Below are 20,906 nucleotides of genomic sequence, written 5' to 3'. Positions count from 1 at the left end.
GCTGGCAGCAAACTCGGACAATGAGGAGGTTGGGAAGGAACTTGGGCCAGTTCTGGAGTCTGGGCAATGCTTTGATGGATGCCATTCAACATTTCCCAACCACGAGAAAGGCAGCTGCCTTTAGAAGCTGATATGAGTGAGAAGGAAGAACAGATGGAGCCTTTCCAGATGTACGTATGCACAGAGCAGTTAGGAGAGTCAAGGAGTCGACTCAGGAAGCAAAGCACGTGTGAACGCTGAATAGCCCCTCCCTGGCTGGGAAATAAATAGAAGGAAAGGGGAGTGGATGTTGTAGGAGATAGTTCGTATTTCTGAAGATTTTGCTCATTATGTGTGCCACAAAGACTGCTTGCCAGAATTTAATTTGCAACTTTGCGGCTAGGAGCTCACAGCCTTGCAATTATTGCAAGGAATGATAAGGTCTGTTACTGCAATTAGCTCTTTGAAGGACTATTTCCTGGACTTTTTGGTGGGTGAATGCAATTAATGGGTAAATGCAATTAATTTACAAGTGGTAAATAAAGAGGGGTTTCTTGCTTCTGCTAAGGCTGGGTCAGAACAGATTGTTGAGAAAGTGGTGGGTGTTTAGCATTGAAGAGTCCTGGATGAATTATATTATCTAGACCTTTTTCAGTCATTTTTATAGTACTGACATGGCATTGGCCACATTTGTTGATCCGCTGAAAAGCTTGGGATGGGGATGTTGCATCCATCCTGGACCTTCTGGATCACTCGGCAACCTTTAGTACCATCCACAAGAGCATCCTTCTGGATTGGATTTGGAGGTTGGGAGTGGAAGTCACTGTATTGCATTGTTTTTCCCTTCCTGTCGCTGGAAAAAGGATTGGGGAAGAGAAGTCTACGCCTATCTTAAGTAGGTGCCTCAAGGCTCGGTTTCTCATCACTTCTATTTAACATCAAATAAAGCCCATGAGAGAGGTCAGTTGGCAGTACAGTTTCATCAATATGCAAACGATAATTATACACCTCTACCCCAGTGATGGGTTCTGGATCCCGTTCCAACCGGTACAGCACCTCTATGAGCCTCCACGAGCCTATGTGATGCTCCAGCTGCTCAGTGGAGTGTCGCTTAGGCACTGTACGGGACGTGCGCGGAAGCGCCAAAGACAAAAGACCGGTAAGGAGCATGGGCGGGCGGGTGGGCCCTCTGGAGCACCGTACCAGAACGTGGTCCAGTGTTCCAGGCAGGCTCCGGCACGCCTGTACCGGGACGTACTGCCTGCAACTCACCACTAGTCTACCCTCAACTGGGCAGGTAGTGATGTTCAGGTGCTGACCCAATGCCTGAAGGCTCTGGGTGGGGAAGAACTTACTGCAACTCAACCCTAGCAAGACAGAATGGCTTTCCATTTTTGACCCCCTGGGATCCATTATCCTTTTAGCCTTGAACCTTCAGGCCATGAATCATGGCTCTTCCCCCCACGATTGGGCTAAGATGGGAGTAGATCCAGAAAAATGCAAAGTTGGTATGGTGATATGGCCCTGTGGTGGGTAATAGGATGTTATTGGATGAGACTGTTGTTCATGTTTATGTTTTTATTCATTGTAAGCTACATTAATATAAAATAGATGGCCATATTGGTCTCTGTAAAGAAAGTTAGTCTTCATAAAGTAAGAATTTCACCAGAATACATATGGTAATCAAAAGTTTGTACTAAAAGCTTTAATTTTAAAGTAGATATGTTAAGAAATATATGCAAGGGCAATTTTTCTTGGTTTCTTCCCCCAATCCCATCAACTAAAATTAAGAACCAGATTAAAATCAATTTTTTAAAAAATTAAGTGTCCTTACACAGAGAAGAAAGAATTAATATAGTCAATACAGAGATGAAAGGGTTAATAATAGTTAATACACAGAATAATCTTAATAATAATCATCATAATTGACATTTGCTCCATGTCTGAAGGTGTCTGGATATCGTGGGCCAATAGGAGCATCTTCATCATAATGGTGGTGATAATAGCCACCATCATATTCATGGCCACCACGACCTACGTTTGACCAGTAGGAGACATAATCTTCAAATTTCTGCAGAAAAAGGGAAAAAGTGACCATCGATTTGCTGAAGCCATATGTTCATAAAAATGCTATGCTTTAGAAGCATTGAAATATATTTTTCTTTCAATATTGATCAGATGTTTTCATCCAAAATGGTATATGTACTGTATACCATCTTCTGTAATACACCCTGGAACATAATCCTCTAATTTAAAAAGTTAATTGATGATTTTGGCAACTAAACTATATAGCAGAAAGAAGCCATTAATTCCAAGGTCCAATTTATTTCTCAGCGCAGGAATAAGTGAAGTATCCAAATCAAATAGCTGACCAGAATCTAGAATATATTAGGACAGCAATACTTTGAAAGTTATTGTTCAAATATTGTATGAATCTCAAATCCATATCTAAAAGACCTGCGTTTATTGTGGAAATACAGTAAAATATTTACATTTCAGTGCCTTCTTGTTCCTAGAAATAGGAATTAGCAATAGCAATAGCAATAGCAGTTAGACTTATATACCGCTTCATAGGGCTTTCAGCCCTCTCTAAGCGGTTTACAGAGTCAGCATATTGCCCCCAACAACAATCCAGGTCCTCATTTTACCCACCTCGGAAGGATGGAAGGCTGAGTCAACCTTGAGCCGGTGAGATTTGAACAGCCGAACTGTAGAACTGCAGCCAGCTGAAGTAGCCTGCAGTGCTGCATTTAACCACTGCGCCACCTCGGCTCTAGAATTACCGTCACATGGATTTAGCATTTAAACTATTGACTTAAAATAATGTATTTTGACTTCCTAGCTTCTTTAACTTCAGAATGGATCAAAATCAAATAGAGAAAAGCAAACAAAGAGATTATGTATAATAGCAAGTTTTCTGCTTGGAGCTTCAAGCAATTGGTATTTGAGAGGGCTAAAGCATTCATCAGGGAAAAGTGGTTAGCGTTAATCTCCAGAAACAGCTGAGCTGTTTCGGATCTTTAAGTTGGTGTATGATGAGAGAATTCCTTTGCTACTTTTACAGACCACTTATAAAATTTACAGTTTTCTGTCCAGCATAATTTTACCGCCTACTCTTTGAGTTCATGGAGGAGACCCTTCACAATATCCTCATTTTGGAATTATCATGACCTTATAAAGCAGAGGTGGGGAACTATGGCTCCTTTATGACTTGAGGACTTCAACTCCCAGAATTCTTGAGCCAGCCATGGATATTCCAGGAGTTGAAGTCCACAAGTCATTAAGGAGTCATAATTCCCCACCTGTGCTATAAAGTAAAAGGACTGAGTCAGTGGAACACCCAGATCCATTAATATAACATCTACTCTTTCTATGAAGAATACAATAGAACTGTATATGGTTTATTTTATGTCAAGAATAGAACAAAAATTCCCAATAAGGTTGCCAAATTCTGCTTAATACTTAACATGAATTGCTTAAAGTGCTTTTAAAATATTGGTACATTTCTTTGTGTGCTTTTATAATTCATTTCAGGTGGAGAATACAAGTAGTCCTTGAGTCATAACCATAATGGAGCCTGCCCATCACAGTCATAACTCAAGATGATCACGTGACCAACCCTTATAGCTTTTTTGCAGCAATTGCTAAGTGAATCACAATAGTTCATTGAGCAAATTCCAGTTGTTATAGCAAACCAATGGTTCACTTACAATTTTGCTGAAAAGCAGAAGTAAATGCCGGGTTTTGGCAAAACCATTGTGAAATGTGATCATGTGACCATGGGAGACAGCTATAAAGGCAGCCTGGTTGCTAAGCACCCAGAGTGTGGTCATGTGACATGGGATGACTTTTGAGGATCAGCGGAAGGACGACACTGGAGCCAGGACTGTCAGAACAGGCACAGTTTATTCGGTAAACTATTTACAGGCGATTCAGCACCTTCCCTGCTTGACAGCTATTTATACGGAGCTGTCAAGCAGGGAAAGCCAATGAGCACACCCCTAGCGGCCCACGCTTAGCCAAACCGCACCTTAGCCAATCAGGGTGCGGCTTGGCTAGCTGCTGAGTCCCCAACAATGTCCATTGAAATTTTGAGTCCGGGTTGTAACTAGCCTTACAGATAGGCCGATCGCAACGTCAAACAGTCACTAGGTGCGGGCCATAAGCCGAGTTGCTGAAAGTGTGAATCAAATTTTACCTTGAACTTTGAAACTTGATACCATTCTATTTAATGAAGTAAAACTACTGGTTTGAATTTTAAGCTATGCTATCAGTGTTTAGCAATATTTTCTGCATACATGACTGCTTATTAGTATATAGTATTTCGGTACTTTACAGATGAATATTATGTACATTTTTAAATAAACTATTCTCCTTTCTTGATGATGATGTGTAAATTATTATAGTTGCAGTCATTTGGATTTTAAAAAGTGGTTATTTTTTTACTGTGCTTTATGTATTACATGATCAGTTTTGTGAATATTTTTGATACCAGCTTAAAATACAACAGCATCCTGGCTTGATTAGTTGATTAGTCACCAACGTTTATCAGATGAAACTATATTTAACTAGATTGTTTTTCTGCTTGTATGCCAGAAACAAAGTGATCATGTGATCACGGTTTATCTATATCTTGTTTATACATTGCTACTGGAAATTTGACATATATAAAGGCCTCATCTCATTTTATACTCACAGAAGCCCTGTTGCTAAGTGAGAACTGACAAATTGATACAGGTAGTCTTTGACCATTCATTTAGTTACCATTTGAAATTACAACGGCACGCAAAAAAGAGACTTAAGACCATTGTAGCATCCCATGGTGATGTGATCAAAATTCAGATGTGTGGCAACTGGCATGTATTTATGTCATCATGACCCCGGGACATTTTCCAAACTTCTGATAGGCAAAGTCAATGAGAAAGCCAGATTCACTTAATAACCATGTGACTAACAACTGCAGTCATTCACTGAGCAGGGCAAAAAAAGTCATAAATGGGACAATAACAGTGGTGGGATACCACCAGTACGCCCCAGTACAGGCGTTCCAGTGCCCGCTGGCAGCACCGGGTACCATTCAAGTATGGTGCTCCGGAGGGCCCGCCCACCCTCCTTACCGCTATATGAGCCGATCGGGGCTTTCACGCATGTGCATGGAGTGTACGGCACCTGCGCAGCGCTCCGCCGAGCAGCTGGAGCATTGCAGGCAATAAGTACACATGTGCACGCTGCATACATGCTGCGGGTGTTCACGTGGTGGACGCCGGGCCCCGTTTCAGCATACCAGTTGCAACAGGATCTGGAACCCACCACTGGACAATAATCACGTTTTCCTTAGCAACATAAATTTTGGGCCCAATTTTGGTTGTAAGTTGAGGACTACCTATATTTGAATCCCAATGCAATTGTAACCCCAGTGCAAGGCATTAAGGATGTTTTTAGTGTTTCCCCCCTCCCCTATTTCTGTTTTCAGTGACCTATAGTGAGTAGGTTGGGGGTGGGGACTTCTAATGATCTCTGAGACCAATGAACACTTGAACCTGTCTTTCCTCTATTAAAACTCAGCACTCTAATTACTGTGACAAGCATTTATGTGGATAATACATGACTTCATTTTAATCAGTACCACCAATTCTCAGTCAAAACCCTATCAAATGAAATTGTTTTCTATAGAAATATTCAGAACAAAAAAGTCTTTGCTTCCCAAACATTCCTGCAATGGGCAAAATGTCATAATGAGTCAAGGGGGAAAAGGCCCTGAATAATTGAAAGATTGTATCATTCACTTCTTTTGCATTAAATACTTATTGTATTGTTTTTTAAAAATATATGCTGATTGGAAAGTGAATTTATATCTAGGATTCAGTCAGTTTTCCGGTGTTTTTTCTAAGCAACTTTTACTGTATTTATCAGAAATAAAGAAAATATATCAGTACACCCTACCATAAACAAAAATTAAAGAACTCAAATATGGTTTTTCAAATTCTGAAGTATTGAAACAGCTTGAGGCACATTCAAGTAATTTGCACAGTCTTCAGTTTATAATAAATAGTTCATCCAATTTATAAGACTTTACTATACTTTTCCTTATCCCTGTCTACTCTCAGTTTAGCATATGACTTCCTAACAAATTGCTACCAAAGCCATATTCTCATTCAGGGTTTTTTGTATGGTTCCTCTATATTTTCCTTTGAAAAACAACTATATGTTAGATTCAAATAATCTAAGCACACACACAAACTATGCGCAGAAATTAAAATGGTTTAATTTGTCAGGTAAAATGCCTGCATGAAAAATTGATTCATTAACCTCCCATGCTGAAAAATATTGGAATTTCACTTCTAGGACAATTCTTGACCACAGGTGCTAAGTTCTGGGCGAGAATGGAGATGAGGCCAGAGTGAATTTTATCAAAACTCTTTTATTAGTTCATCAGAACAACACAAGTAACAGCCTGGCTAACAGTACTCCTTTTATAGGAAGCTGTCAGCCAGTTAACCAATAGGATTAAAGTATTTTCCCGTTTCAATAGTAGACCTGAGTGAGAACTTCAGCAACTAATTTCAGCTATTCATTTTAATATATAATAGCAGGGGTGGAGGAAGGCATAATATATAATTCCAGATTGCTGTTTGAAGTGTGAAATACTTTATCCATGATACAAATGTGTTTTGTTTGCATGTCCCATTTATGCTTCAGTAAAATCATAATGTTGAAATGTTTTCTGTGCATTCATGTGATTAAATAACTTTTTCCCAAAAAAACTTTGCCAGAAGTTAGAGCCATGGTGGTACAGTGATTAGAGTGCATACTGCAGGCTCCTTCCGCTGACTGTCGACTGACTGCAATTTGCCAGTTCAAATCTCACCAGACTCAAGGTTGACAGCCTTCCATCCTTCTGAGATAGGTAAAATGAGGACCCAAATTGTTGGGAGCAGTATGTTGACTCTGTAAACCACTTAGAGAGGACTATAAAGCACTGTAAAGCGGTATATAACTCTAGGTGCTATTGCTATTAAATTAATTCAAGTAGATGCCTGAAACAATTATCAAGCTTGACCTGCTGTGACCATTAGCAAGAATTCACCTTCTCAAATTCACATATAATAAGGGGAATGGTTTTGCTTATAAAGAAGGCAGGTTTCCCATATCTATTGTAATGAATATAATTATAAGATTGAAACTAAATTGAATTCCTTCCCATATCTATACAGAAATATGAAGCTTATTTCAAAGAAAATCAAACATTAGGCAATTATCCTGAATCCAACAAGATTTACACAGTGCTAATTCAGATCACTGAACTTCATTATTGAAAGTTAAAACAACTATGCCACTTACAGCTTCATCAAAACCCAAATAGAGAAAGTGCTGGTACCACTGCTGTACGTCAGGCTGACTCCTATCCCAAAGCTGGCGCTTCGGACGTTTCAGATTGTTTAAGAATTCCTTGGCCTTATCTTCTTTCGCAGAAATCTCTTCCTTCATCAGAACAGGAGCTGAAGCAAAAATTAAAAACACTGAATCTATTATGGGAACTGAATCTATGGGAACAGCGCTGTAGATATTTCAATCATCATATGTTGATTACATTCAACTCAGTTGAATACTTAGTACAAGACGTGAAGTAAATGCCAGTGTTATATCCTATGTCCGTGATGGCGAACCTGTGGCATGCGTGGCTGAAGTGGCATGCAGAGACATGTTACCTGGCACGCATGGCATCGCCTGTTCCTCTTCCGGGTTTCTGGCACACATACGTGTGTGACGATCAACTGGCCTTTCTGTGGCAGTGCCAGAAACTGGAAGAGCTGGTCTTCCGTTTTCCAGTGTCAACATGTGTGCCAGCTGACTGATTATCATGCGTGCCAGTACCTGGAAGTCTAGCTGACCAGTGCCCATGCGCCCACCGGAAACCAGAAGTGCGTTTTTTGGGTGCATGCTCCCTGCACCGCTCCTCTTCCAGGTCCCAGACAAGTGCGCGGGGGGCTCCCTTTTCAGCACTTGATACTGAAAAGGTTCGCCATTACTGTCCTATGTTATCAGCAGTCCCTGAATAAAAAAATACATTCTTAAAGTTCTCTTTTTTCCACCTGAGGTCTGTGATGATGGCTTAGAATCATAGGGCTGGAAGGGACCTTAGAGGTCTTATAGTACAACCCCCTGCCCATGCCTGGAATCTTTATACAATCCCAGACAAATGGTTTTCCAAACTTTCTTAAAAATCTCCAATGAGATTGGGAGACAAGCTATCGCATTAACCAACTGTTCTCACTATCAGGAAATTTCTCCTTAGTTCCAGGTTGAATCTCCCTTTGATGAGCTTCCACCTTCCACCCATTGCTTTGCATCTTTCCTTAGGTGCTATGGAAAATAAATTGACCCCCTCTTCTCTGTGACAGCCCTTCAGATATTGGAAGACAGTTATCATGTTTCCCCTAAGCCTTTGGTTTTTTAGGCTACACACACATACTTATTTCCTTCAATCGGTTATCGTACATTCAGCCTCTAGACTCCTTATCATCTTTATTACTGTTTTCTGCACTCTTTTTAGGGCATCAGCATTGTTTTTTGTATTGTGGTGACCAGAACTGGCTGCAGTATTCCAAGTGTGGCCTCACTAGTGCACTACAAAGTGGTATTATCTCTTCTTGTGATCTTGATGCTATCCCTTTGTTGATGCAGCCTAGAACTGCATTGGCTTTTTTGGTAACTGCTTACTTCTACTTAAATGGTGGTCCACCAGGACACCTAGATCCTTCTCACAGATACTACTGTTGAGGCAGGTATGCCTATTCCCTACCTATGGTTTGGTTTTTCTGCCCAAGTACAGGACCTTAACTTTTCTCACCACTTAACTGTATTTTGTTGGATAGGGCACAATGTTCAAATCTGTCAAGATCCTTCTGAATTTTGAGTCTATCTTCTAAAATATTAGCAATTTGCCCTAGTTTGGAATCATCTGCAAATTTGAAGAGTGCCCTTTCTACCCCCTCATCTAGGTCATTTATAAAGGTGTTGAAGAGCACTGAGCCCAAGACCGAACCTCGAGATACCCCATTGCATGCTTCCCTCCATATAGATGTAGTTCCATTGAGGACCACACACTGAGGGCAGTTGATCAGCCAACTATAAGTCCATCTGGTGATGGTCCTGTCTATCCCACATTGCTCTGTCTTACCAAGTAGTAGGCTGTGGTTTACTTTGCCAAACACCTCAATGAAGTCTAAGTATAATTACAGCATTTCCTTGATCCTCTGAGTTAGTCACTTTACCAAAGAAGGCAATAAGGTTTGTTTAGCATGACCTGCTTTTATCAAATCCATACTGGCTTCTAGTAATCACTTTGTTCATTTCTTTAAAAAATTGCTTTATAATTGCAGTGTTCATTTTACAATCATCGTAAAATCCGATCAGTCACATGGGTGACCCACTTTAAGACCATCAAAACTTATAACTATAATAGGCAGATTCCATTATGGTCATAAATCAACAACAACCTATACACCAAACAAAATCAAAGTGAGTTATTATGAGTTTCTTTCTGCACTTTCTATTTGGGCAGGACTGAATTGCTGTTTCTCCCAGCTTAAGGTTCACTACTCTCTTCACCTCTTGGTATTCATGAAGCTTGTGTTTTAAATAAAGCAAATGTTTTATTATCAAAGTAGATAACATTGCCAGTGTTTTGATGCAAGGAAGTGATATTTCTTGGCTTTTTATGCATGGCTCATTGTCCGTATGTCTTCCACAGGGTTGCAAGCTTGTCTCTGACTGATCTACTGTGCTGGATTACTTCATTTTAGATTGTTCCTGGCTATTGTCTTGGCTCTTTCTTATCTACATCTTGATTTGCTAGATGCAGCACAGATGATGTTGCCTTGTTTGGCCATGAAACATGTTCAAGAGGGGAAAAAAACAAGAGCAGTGAACACTAATATCCCAAATCCCAACCGGCCACAAATATTCTTCATAATTGTCTGTTACTCTCTTCTCAAGACCAGATCTACAGTTTATATGAAAACAAACCATGAAAAGTGTTCTAAAGCCATACTCCCCACTATGCAAAGTTTAGCCTGTTATAGTTAGTTCAGACATTCATGGGTAGCTTTGCATATATCCTAAAAGGCTCTCTTTCTCTTTTAATTTGAGTCAAGTAAAATAATGGGACGGACATTACTGATTTCCCAAGTCTGACTGTCTGTCTGTTTGTGTGTGTGTCTCTCTCTCTGTTCCCCCCATCTCTTTTGCAAATATTAATCAACTAAAATAATGGGAAGAATTGGTACAGAAAACGTGCCAGTGATTTTTTTTTTACCCAAGTCACTTTCTCTTAAATTACAGAGCCTGCATCCTTGGAGCAACTCCCGGCCCTTGCACAGTAAAGAAAAACTTCTTGTGAGTGCGAGGCAATTAACAACTTCTCACACTTGTGGCACGTCGCCCACTGCCCCGTCCCATCCCCTGCCCCACCTGCCCCAAATTGTGCCCCACTGCAAGTATCTCAGCCGTTGTGTGCAGGGAAAAACCTTGCACAGTAAAGAAATACTTCCCAAGAGTGCAAGAAGTTGTTAATTGCCTCGCACTCAAGAGAAGCTTTTCTTTGCTGTGCAAGGTTTTTCCCTGCACACAACGGTTGTGAGACACTCACTGTTGGGTGCAATTTGGGGGTGGCAGGTGGGGCAGGGGATGGGGTGGGGCAGGCCACAAGATGTGCATCTTACTGGAGACTAACAGCTCTGGATCTTGTGGCTTTTTCAGGGTTTTCTTTTTAGAAAAATGCCTCTCCAGGCGAACTTAAAAACTTCTGAAGTTGCTTCGAGAGGTGGCAATCGGACAGCATTTCCTCCCCCCTCCCTGGGCGCCTGCAACCTCGGAGCCTGCCCAGTTGGTTGGTTAAAGTGCAGGTTGGGTCCTAATGCTCCATCACTGGAGGCTTTTAAAAAGGAGAACTTTTCAGCGGCCGGCTGGCAAAGAAAGCTCTCAGCCATGACCAGTGCTACTTCCACTCCCTCCAGCTGGCTGGATAAAGGCTGCTGGCCTGGCCTGGAATGGTGGGGAGTGGCTTGCCCGGACAGCGACAGCCATGGTAGGAGCACCCCTTCTCACCTCTGATGGGCCTTCCCCGCTGTTGGAGCCACAGCACCACACTCCTGCTGGCACACTGAGATGGGCTGCAGGGGTAGCTGGGTCCCCTCCTGTGTGTTGCATCCCCCTCCCAGCCTTTGCCCAAGCCTCCATGCCATTTTTAGGGGTCCAGCTTGCTGGGCTGCCCTCGATCCTCCTGCGGTGCAAAGGCATGGGTGAAGGCTGAAAAGTGGGGTGCAATATGTGGGAGAGCCTAGCTGCAGTTTACTTGTGAGCAACATTGGCTGGGAGAGGCAGGGAGAAAGGCCAATGATGCTCACGAGTAAACTGAGGCTCCTAAGTGGGATCAAGCTTCCCCGCTCACATCTTCACCTGATGGCATTTCTGGCAGCTACTTCCTTCTGAAATTCATGCTCTTCCCATTGCTGATTGGCCTCCTTGATGCATGGAGGAAGGAGGAGGCGGTTTCATTTGTTGCCTGCGAGCTCCGTGTGTGTGTGTGTGAGAGAGAGAGAGAGAACAGTTGAGCAAGGAAGCCAGGATCTACCGCTGCCTCTAATCTGCAGTTTATTCATGAGCACATTAGAGGCAGCCGATGTGGGCACTACACCTGAAGGGCAGGGAGCCTTTGGCAGAGGTGGTTCTGACTCTGTTCTGTGGTGCTGGGGACCCTGCTGGCTTTTGGGGCTGCTGCTTGCCGTATCCTGGCCAAAGCCATGTGGGAAAACTCCCCGGCAGCTGGGATGTGGACGGAGGCACTGCCCACCACTGCTGCCACTGCTGCCGCCACCACTGCCCTCTCCTGCCGCCACCCCCTTCTTCCATGCAATGCTTACCTGTGTGTAGGCAGGAGGAGGCAGTGGATGCACATAGCAAAGGCAAGGCAGGGCGAGGGTTCAAGCGGGCGGACTGGTTCATGGGCATGGCCAGACAGCGTTCACTACTGGTTCTGCCACCCAGACCAGCATACCACTACTGGTTCATCCAAACCAGTCCAAACCGGTAGGAACCCACCTCCGGGCTGAATATGTAGTTATTTATTTTTAATTATTTTTTTCCAACTGTAAGAGAAGCTGTATCATCTTAAAACAACCTTACCTTCTCTTCTCTGAAGCATCAGCCTAAGTTTATGTGCCTTTGAAACACCTGAAGCAAAGCAAAATTAAATAGTTTAAGTGTATAAATAATGCATACTTTCATTTTGCAATATTACTTTTTAGATGCAGGCAATTATGTGACTGATGAATCCAAATAATTTTCCTCCTCTGTGCTCAGTACAAAAAATGTTCCAGTACTTAAAAAGAAACTATGGCATATTATGTGCATTTCCAACAGACATCAATGAATAAAATTACACAACTAATATATAAAGAAGCTTGTCTATTTCAGGAATAGACATATTTGAGATTAACAGATTATATTCATGCCATACTCTTTATTACTAAGGAAGAGGTTTCTAGAGCTGTACATGCACAAAAATGTTGGCAATAACTTGATAAATTAGTAAACAGCAGTACTGTTTCTTAAGAAAGAAAGGAAAAAGCGAAGAACCATTCACCAATTTTGCCATAAACTCCCTTTATAAACAAGCAATTCTCCCTGGATCATTGGAGTAGGGGAGATGGGGCACAATGGCAACTTTATGACTTCTGGACTTCAACTCCCAAAATTCCTGAGCCAGCCATGCTGGCTCAGGAATTCTGGCGTTAAAGTCCACCAGTCATAAAGTTGCCATTGTTGCCCATCCTTGGCTCAGGGTAAAAAAAAGCAGAAAACAATTATTTAAAAAAGGCACAAGCAAGAGGTGATGTGTCCAGGCAAAATCCTTTCTTACTTATCAATACCATTGTTCCTAAATCTGGGGCCTTCAAGAGGTGTTGAATTACAAATCCATAATGCGTGCTCTTCCCATCCATCCAGCAGGACAGAGCCGAGAGCCTCCAGACAAGTGTTTTCAAAACTTGACCACTTTAAGATGTATAGACTTCAACCCCCAGCCAGCACAGGGAATTCTGGGAGTTGAAGTGTACATGTCTTAAAATGACCAATGCCGGCTGGCGACCCCTCGGGGGAGGGCCTTCTCTGTAGCTGCTCCGGCCCTGTGGAACGATCTACCCATAGAGATCCGGACCCATCCCACTCTTTCGGCCTTCCGAAAAGCCACTAAAACCTGGCTATTCCGGCAGGCCTGGGGCTGTTGACCTCACGGATGAGGTCCGGCCCCAAGATTGAGTGTATGGTGCGTTGCTTTTAAATTTGTTTTTCCTCTCTTCCTATTTTTAACTTTTTATCTTTTAGTCTTGTTTTTGTAAGCCGCCCGGAGTCCTATGGGATTGGGCGGCATATAAATTTATTAAATTACAATTACAATTACAATTACACTGATCTGTATGGAATGCAGGCATCATCCTCTTTCACTGACCTCTATACTCTATCAAAGGTGCTGATCCAACTGTACCCTTGATACGCAACACTGCCAGTACCTGTGTTATCTCAAAGGTACACTACACCATTTCCTTTTTCTTTCCCAACTGGCCAAAACCCAATACCAAACTTAGAAGTTTGTGCCGATTTCAGATAGTCCTCGACTTACGACCACAATTAAGCCCAAACTTTCTGTTGCTAAGTGAGACATTTGTTAAGTGAGACATTTGTTAAGTGAGTTTATGACCTTTCTTGCCACATTTGTTAAACGAATCATGGCAGCTGTTAAGTTAGGAACACAGTTCTTACATAAATCCGGCTTCCCCATCCGACTTTGTTGGTCCGATGGTCGCAAAAGAGAATCACAAGACACTGGGATGTTGCAACCACCATAAATATGAACCAGTTTTTAGCAAACTGCATCACTGTTTGGTTTGGTAGCTGCAGTGCCTCAGAAAGTCCATTCAGAAAGTGGTAAGGAGATCTGAGAAGATTATAGGATGTTTGCTTCCCATTATTCAGGATACTGCTTATAAGCACTAGGTGTTTAGAGCTCAAAGCATGGCTAGAGACGCCACACACCAGTGGTGGGTTTCAAATTTTTTTAGAACCTCTTCTGTAGGTGTGGCCTATTTGTGGGAGTGGCTTGCCAGCCATGTGACTGGGTGGGAGTGGCTTGCCAGCCATGTGACTGGGTAGGCGTGGCCAACTTGTAAAATGTGGTGAAACCCACTTAACAACGCTCTTGCTTAGCAACCAAAATGTTGGCTCAGAAACTCTGGCATTTGAAGCATGCAAGCCTTAAAGCTGTCAAGTGACAAGACCCCTGCACCTCTAACCCTTTAGAAAAAAAACCCAGAGGTGTTCAAACTTGACAGCTTTAAGATTTGTGGACTTCAACTCCCAGAATTCCTCCTCTCGTTCTTCATCTTGATGATGTGTGGACGGGCGTGGGGAGGGAGCTGGAACTGGTTCTAAACGGCACTGTAGATTTGGGGAACCTCTTCTATAGAAGAGGTTAGAACTGGCAGGAACTCTTCTCTGCCACACACCCACATGATAGTCTGTTTCTGTTGTTCCCCTTTGGGAGGAGGTTTCGAAGTATTTCTAGCAGGACTACCAATTCTGTAACAACTTTGTTCCTTATGCCCTCATGTACATGTATACGGTACATCCGAACTGAACTGTGTTGTTTCTCCGTGACATATATGTGAGTATATGAATAATTTTGTATTTATTTATTTTGTCGGGTTTATGTAGTGTATATTAGAGACACCTTGAGAACTTTATGCAAGGAAATTTCATTTTAATGTACGCCAATTAGTGTACATTCAAGGTGAGAATAAAGTTATTCTAAAGTCTAAGTTGCCAAGCATCCAAATTTTGTTCCTGTGGGAATGCTACAATGGTCTTAAGAGTGAAAAATGGTCATGCCACTTTTTCCCATGCTGTTGCAACTTTGAGTCGAGGACCACCTGATTTTTCTTTTTGCCCTTACTGCTGCCAACCATCCTCTTTGAAGAACCCTGAACGCCAGGCCTTTCTGATTGCCATTAGATCTGCCATTCAAGAGCTGAGGAGAAGCAGCAAATAACATCTGGGACAAAGGGAATTTGTCTGCCTCCTAGCAGTTGCAAGTGTGCCGCGGGAGGACGCTTCAACAGGTGGGGCATTACCAGGGCTGAGGAAAGGAACATTGTACATTGTTACTGGGCACATGGAGCTCAAAGGGGGCACATGAAGGGCCATTTTTTTTACATTTTTTACAAATCCAATTTTTTAAAAAGAAAAACAAAATTGGATATGTACTACATACTGATGGTGAACCTATGGTATGCGTGCCACAGGTGGCACACGGAGCCATTTGTCAGGGCACGCAAGGTGTTGCCATGTCAGCTGGCCTCCGGAGTGTGAAAAACCGCCCCTACAGGCAAACCGGAAATTCAGGAATGTATTTCCAGTTTGCTCGTAGGGCCGGTTTTTCATGCTCCGGAAGCCAAAAAATGGCCTCAAAAGGCCAAAATCAGTTGTCCAGCATGCGCATGCCCTACGAGCAACCCAGAAGTCCGTTCCCGAACTTCCAGTTTGCCTGTAGTGCCATTTTTTTTGCACTCCGGAGGCTTTAGGGAAGGCTCCTGAAGCCTCTGGAGGGCCTCCAGGGGGTGGGGGAGGCTATTTTCACCCCCCCCTCTGGAGCCTGCGGAGGGCAAAAAAAGCATGCCAAAAATGGGGGGGTTGCTGGTTGTGCACGCATCACGCTAGGGTCGTGCGAAAGCATTATGGGTATGGCACATCTGCGCACGACCCCCCCCCCCGTGACTCCCCCGCTTTTGACACATGAGCCAAAAAAGGTTCGCCATCACTGTTCTATACTTTGTGTGTAAAGCAAAACCAGCTTGCTTGACATAACCTTTATTCATCTGAAACTCAGTGAAGTTATTTATGTAATTTATTGAATTTTAATTTCATTATTTTTTCAAGTTTTCCAGTTTAGTTTCATTTTCTTCAAGAATAATATTCTATATTTCATTTCAGTTTATGAATGGTTATGAAATGTCAAAAACCTGGAGCTCAAAAACGTTAAAATTACGACATTATTGATTTATGTGTCAAATAAATCACATAAGGGGGGAGGGGGCATACTAGTCTTGTTCCAGCACTTCATAATCCTCTTGGCGGCCCTGGGCATTACTGGATTGTTCTCTTCATTAGCACGAGGGCAAGCCAGGGGCGTCCCTGCTCCCTTCATGTCATTACGGGAACAGTCGCTATTCAACGACGGGAGCGCGGATGCCTCCTAGGTTAAGCGTCTCCACTCCCCCTGGGGCGGCTTCTTTTTTCGCCAGTCGCTCACCCGCCCCTTCCCGAGCACGCACAGCCTAGCCGCCACGCCTCCTGCTCGGCTGACTCACCCGGGCTCGGGCAGAGGAGGAGGAGGAGTCCCACCAGCGCAGCCAAAGGCAGACCGGCCCGTTGGGACCAAGCGAGGCGCAGCAGCGGCATCCCGGCAGGTCCTCGGAGGAGCTTTTGTCCCACGCTGCGCGATCCTTCGGGCACCTGCGGGGAAAAGAGCGCACGCGAGGCGGCCGAGTGAGTGGGAAGGAAGCGGCGAGAGAATCCGGAGACTCCGGCTCCTTTCGCAGCCGACCCCGCGGGAGCCTCTCGTTAGCCCGTTGCTGGCTGGAACGACGGAAAGGGGGGTTCCGGATCTGGAACGGAGTGGTAAATCGCCTTGGAACGGGAGCAACGTGGCTTGCCAGGTTTCCAAAGGCAAACCTATTCGGCGCCGGAAAGGTCTCCTGGCTACAATTCCAACCATTCCGGTAGCAGATCCGAGATGGCGGTTCCAGCCTCAATTATTGTACATCGGTAAAACATCCGCAGGGTGGGGACTGTGGAGCTACACAGCAGTTGCTAAATGTGCTCCAAAGCAGTTGAAAACTGTTTCCTTCTCTCGAGGTTTCCCCATCTTTTCGACTCAAACCGCATTCACAAAATGCAAGAGTGCACACACATACAGGAACTTAACAATATTCAGTGACAGTAGATTGCATTAGCATTCCCTGATCCGGTTCCCTCAGCATGGTAACCCCATCACCCCCTGCTCGCGGGGGGGGGGGAGGGGGGGACATCCACAGGGCAATTAAAAGTTATCAAAACGGCAGACAGGCCAAAGATTGAAGCTCCACACCCCCACACCCTTTTACATCTGTGAGATGTTATGTGTGTGAAGCTTCAATTATCTAATTTATCCCATCCAAACCAGACATTATCTACTATTGCAACTCCCCCCCCCCAATGCATAACTATTGGTTAGAGATTTTTCAGGATCAAAGCCCAAGGCAGTAGATGGATATCAGACAAACACTCATAGGAAATACTACTTACTTTTAACGGATTAACAGAGTTGGAAGAGACTTTGTAGGATATCTAGTCCAATTCTCCCTCCCACCCAAGCAGAAGACCCTACACAATTTTTGAGGGATGGCAGTCCAATCTCTTCTTGAAAGCCTCCAGTGATGAAGCTCCCACAACTTCCGAAGGCATGCTGTTCCATTGGTTGATTGTTCTCACTGTCAGAAAATTTCTCCTTATTTCTAGGTTGAATTTCTCCTTGATCAGTTTCCATCCATTATTCCTTATCTGGCCTTCAGATGCCTTGGAAAATAGCATGATCCCTTCCTCTCTGTGGCAGCCCCTCAAATACTGCTATCATGTCTCCCCTGGTCCTTCTCTTTGGTACGCTAGTCATGCCCAGTTCCTGTAACCGTTCTTCATATGTTTTCGATTGAAAGAGCCATCAAAAATACAAGCTGTTTTCTTCATGCCACCTTAAGCTATTTTACTTCTAATTGCTATTCATTGGCTTGAAATCTTTTTTTTTTTTACTTTGGCTATGTTGGTTTCAAGTTGTCTACTATTCTTAGATAAGTGGATCCCTGTGCTATTTTACTGCTCCCATCCATCCTGAGAAAGCGAGTACCCAGCACTTCAAGGGAAATCCTGCTATCAAGAAATTGCTTTTCCAATAGGAAAAGGTCAGAAAAGCTGATGGTTCTTCAGTCCATGGAGAATATGGGGATTTACTTCTTGTCCATTCAGTTTTCTAGGCCATTCAATGCCCCAAGTACAAAAACTACAAGGGCTGGTATTGAATTTGGTCAGTAAAACCTAAGATGGGCACGCTACCCTATGAAATAGTGGACTTTACACTCTGAACTTGATTGCTTTCCCGTAGTTTTATCATCTAGCTAGATAACATCCTCAATGGAAAGGAAAGTGGGGTTGTACATGTTGACCAACCCAAGAACTCAACAGTTCAACACACACACACACACACCTATATATATTTCAACATACATACATACATACATACATTTCATATAGTTCATATATATATCCTCCTATTGAAACAGGATATAGTTCTTCTATTAAATAATAGTAGGATTATCAACAACAGTGGATTCACTAAAACATGGAAAAGATATATTCCCATTACCTTACAGTGCAACAAAAAAGAATCTAACAACAGCTAACACTAGAATATTAAAATCATATTAATAAATATTTGATCCATACAATAGAAAAAGTCTCCTTAGGAAGTTGGATAATTTCAATTTCAGCTGAAGCTATTAACCAATTATTTTCAAAATAAGACAACTAGGAATCTTTTTCATTCAGAAATATTCATTTTTACTTCTGCTAAAAACAAAACAGATGTTCCTTTGTCAAAAAACTTGCCAGCTGGGGAATTCTGGAAGTTGAAGTCCACAAGGCTTAAAGGTTTCCAAGGTTGGACACCCTTGTTCTATAACTTACAACAGTGTTTCTCAACCTTGGCAACTCTTAAGATATGTAGACTTCAACTCCCAGAATTGCTGGGGAATTCTGAGAATTGAACTCCACACATCTTAAAAGTTGTTGAGATTGAGAAACACGGGCTTAGAGATATGAATGCATGATGGTAGCATTTTTCTTTCTACTGTCCTTTCCTTGCCAAGTTGAAACTCATCAGCAGAGCTTTTTCATTGAATAGGAGGGCAATCCAAGGGAGATATGCAATTCCTGGCATCCATTTGTAACACCCGAATTCTGGCACCATGATTTTAGCAAAAGTCTAGAGAAACTTCAGTCATCCAGGTCATGGTTGCCCCAAAGGTGCTTTTTCAGGAGGCAACTGGACTTTGTTTTTTCTTTTGAAGACATTTCGCTTCTCATTCAAGAAGTCCATCAGAGCTGAAGAAGCTTCTTGGATGAGAAACAAAACATCTTCAAATGAAAAAACATAAAAGTCCAGTTGCCTCCTGAATAAGCACCTATGGGACATGATTTGGCAGTTTCCTGTTGCTTAGAGGGAATTATCTCCGAAATTCCCATAGTACCCTAATTCCTATAGCAAAGAGATGAAAATCCATTTCAGACTGTTCAAGTTACATGATGACTGCCTGAAGATTGAGAGGCTGGGTTCAGGCCTCTTGCTACTCAAAATAGTATCTTTCTCTTTTGTAGCATGACTGGAAAAGCTATCACACCTTCAGATATGTATTGGCTTTTGCAATCTTTTCTTGTGGGTTTCAATTTACCAAAGAAAGAATAGTAGAAAGGAAGTTAACAACTTTCTTATTAAGCTGGGTCAATTCCAATACACTCTTTGGCAAGGTAGTATAAAGGAAATGCTTACTAGATGTTTACATCCACAACTATGACTTATATAACAGTTTCCAAATTTGGAGCTAGGTGGCAAGAGAGTTTCCTTAGGCTTCTGAAGTTATGATGTGAGCTTTTCCTGACTGCAACACATTTCATTAGCTGCAAGGAAGTACTGTTTTAAAATATTAATTAATTTATTCCTATGGTTGAAGAATGGAAAGCTAAAAGTAAAATATAGATCATGGCTTAATTTGATAAACTTAATTACCAATAGGGTTGTGACCATTTTGTGAGCAAGTTTATCTACCTGACCTGATTTACTGGAGAGATTAGGTAAGAGGGAAATGTAAAACTGCATTAAGAAATCTTATTTCCAATTTGAGAAACGATTACCCCCATTCTACTACCCACATGCCTCTTGTGACAGCAGCTAGGAAGACATAATGGAGTCAGTGTAGCGCCAGAAACCAATAAGCTACCTAATTGCCCTACTCCCCATCCTCAGGTGGAAAGGAAAACTATTTTTTACTTTCTGAATGTTAAAAATCAGAAGGAGACCTCTGGGAGCAGCTTTTCTGACTAACAAATTTTTCTTAAAAGTCATACATTTTTTTAAAATGTAGGATTAAACTTGTTCTGCATTTAAGAAAAGGATAAGGCAATGGTACAGGAATAAACGCTGTTGGTTAAGATGCAGCTTACATGTTAGGCAGATTAGTAGTAGTTGATAGATTAGCAATTTTAAACTGTTATATTTCTGAATTTTGCTCCATCAATTAATCCATCAGAAAAAAAAAACATCTTACAGTTTGGCAGAATCTCTCTGAGAGTCTACTGTAGTCAAGAGTGGGATTCTACTGGTTCGGACCAGTTCGGATGAACCGATAGCTCCAACAATCAGCTGGGAATGAACCGGTTCACTCCAACGATCAAGTGGGCCCGCCCGTTTGCCCCTGTGCTGTACTGAACTATATCCTCTCAGCTAAGTTGCACAGCAAAGCAGACAACTACGGCTCAGCTGTTTTCCTCCCCAACAGTAATATGGAAGGTAAGTTTTCTCAAAACTACATGCGCGCAAAGGACACAATCACTGAACCAGTTGTTAAACTGGTAGGATCCCACTACTGACTGTAGTATGCACCTTTAACCACGCGTCTCTGAAGGTTTCCATTACAGGAGCAGTCATGTCCATCCATGAAACTGTTTAATAACCACTGGTAATACTTCGATTGGGTCAATCAAAATAGCCCAAAAAGATGTACAAG

The 20,906-nt window shown here is 42.5% G+C and overlaps 1 protein-coding gene across 1 annotated transcript; it reads right to left on the bottom strand.

The window, feature by feature from the left end:
- Positions 1 to 1,623: 1,623 nt before the first annotated feature.
- On the bottom strand, positions 1,624 to 17,048 carry ECRG4 (ECRG4 augurin precursor). The gene is made up of 4 exons (XM_032226742.1): positions 16,404 to 17,048; positions 12,166 to 12,213; positions 7,321 to 7,478; positions 1,624 to 2,050 (listed from the first exon to the last, which is right to left on the bottom strand). The coding sequence occupies exons 1-4, from the start codon at positions 16,492 to 16,494 to the stop codon at positions 1,886 to 1,888; spliced, it is 462 nt and encodes a 153-aa protein (XP_032082633.1). The 5' UTR covers positions 16,495 to 17,048; the 3' UTR covers positions 1,624 to 1,885.
- Between the last annotated feature and the right edge of the window lie 3,858 nt (positions 17,049 to 20,906).

The sequence above is a fragment of the Thamnophis elegans genome, chromosome 11 (genome assembly GCF_009769535.1).
Source record: "Thamnophis elegans isolate rThaEle1 chromosome 11, rThaEle1.pri, whole genome shotgun sequence".
NCBI lineage: Eukaryota > Metazoa > Chordata > Lepidosauria > Squamata > Colubridae > Thamnophis > Thamnophis elegans.
Note: the sequence above shows the minus strand (reverse complement) of the source record. Positions and strands in the feature narration are given on the sequence as shown.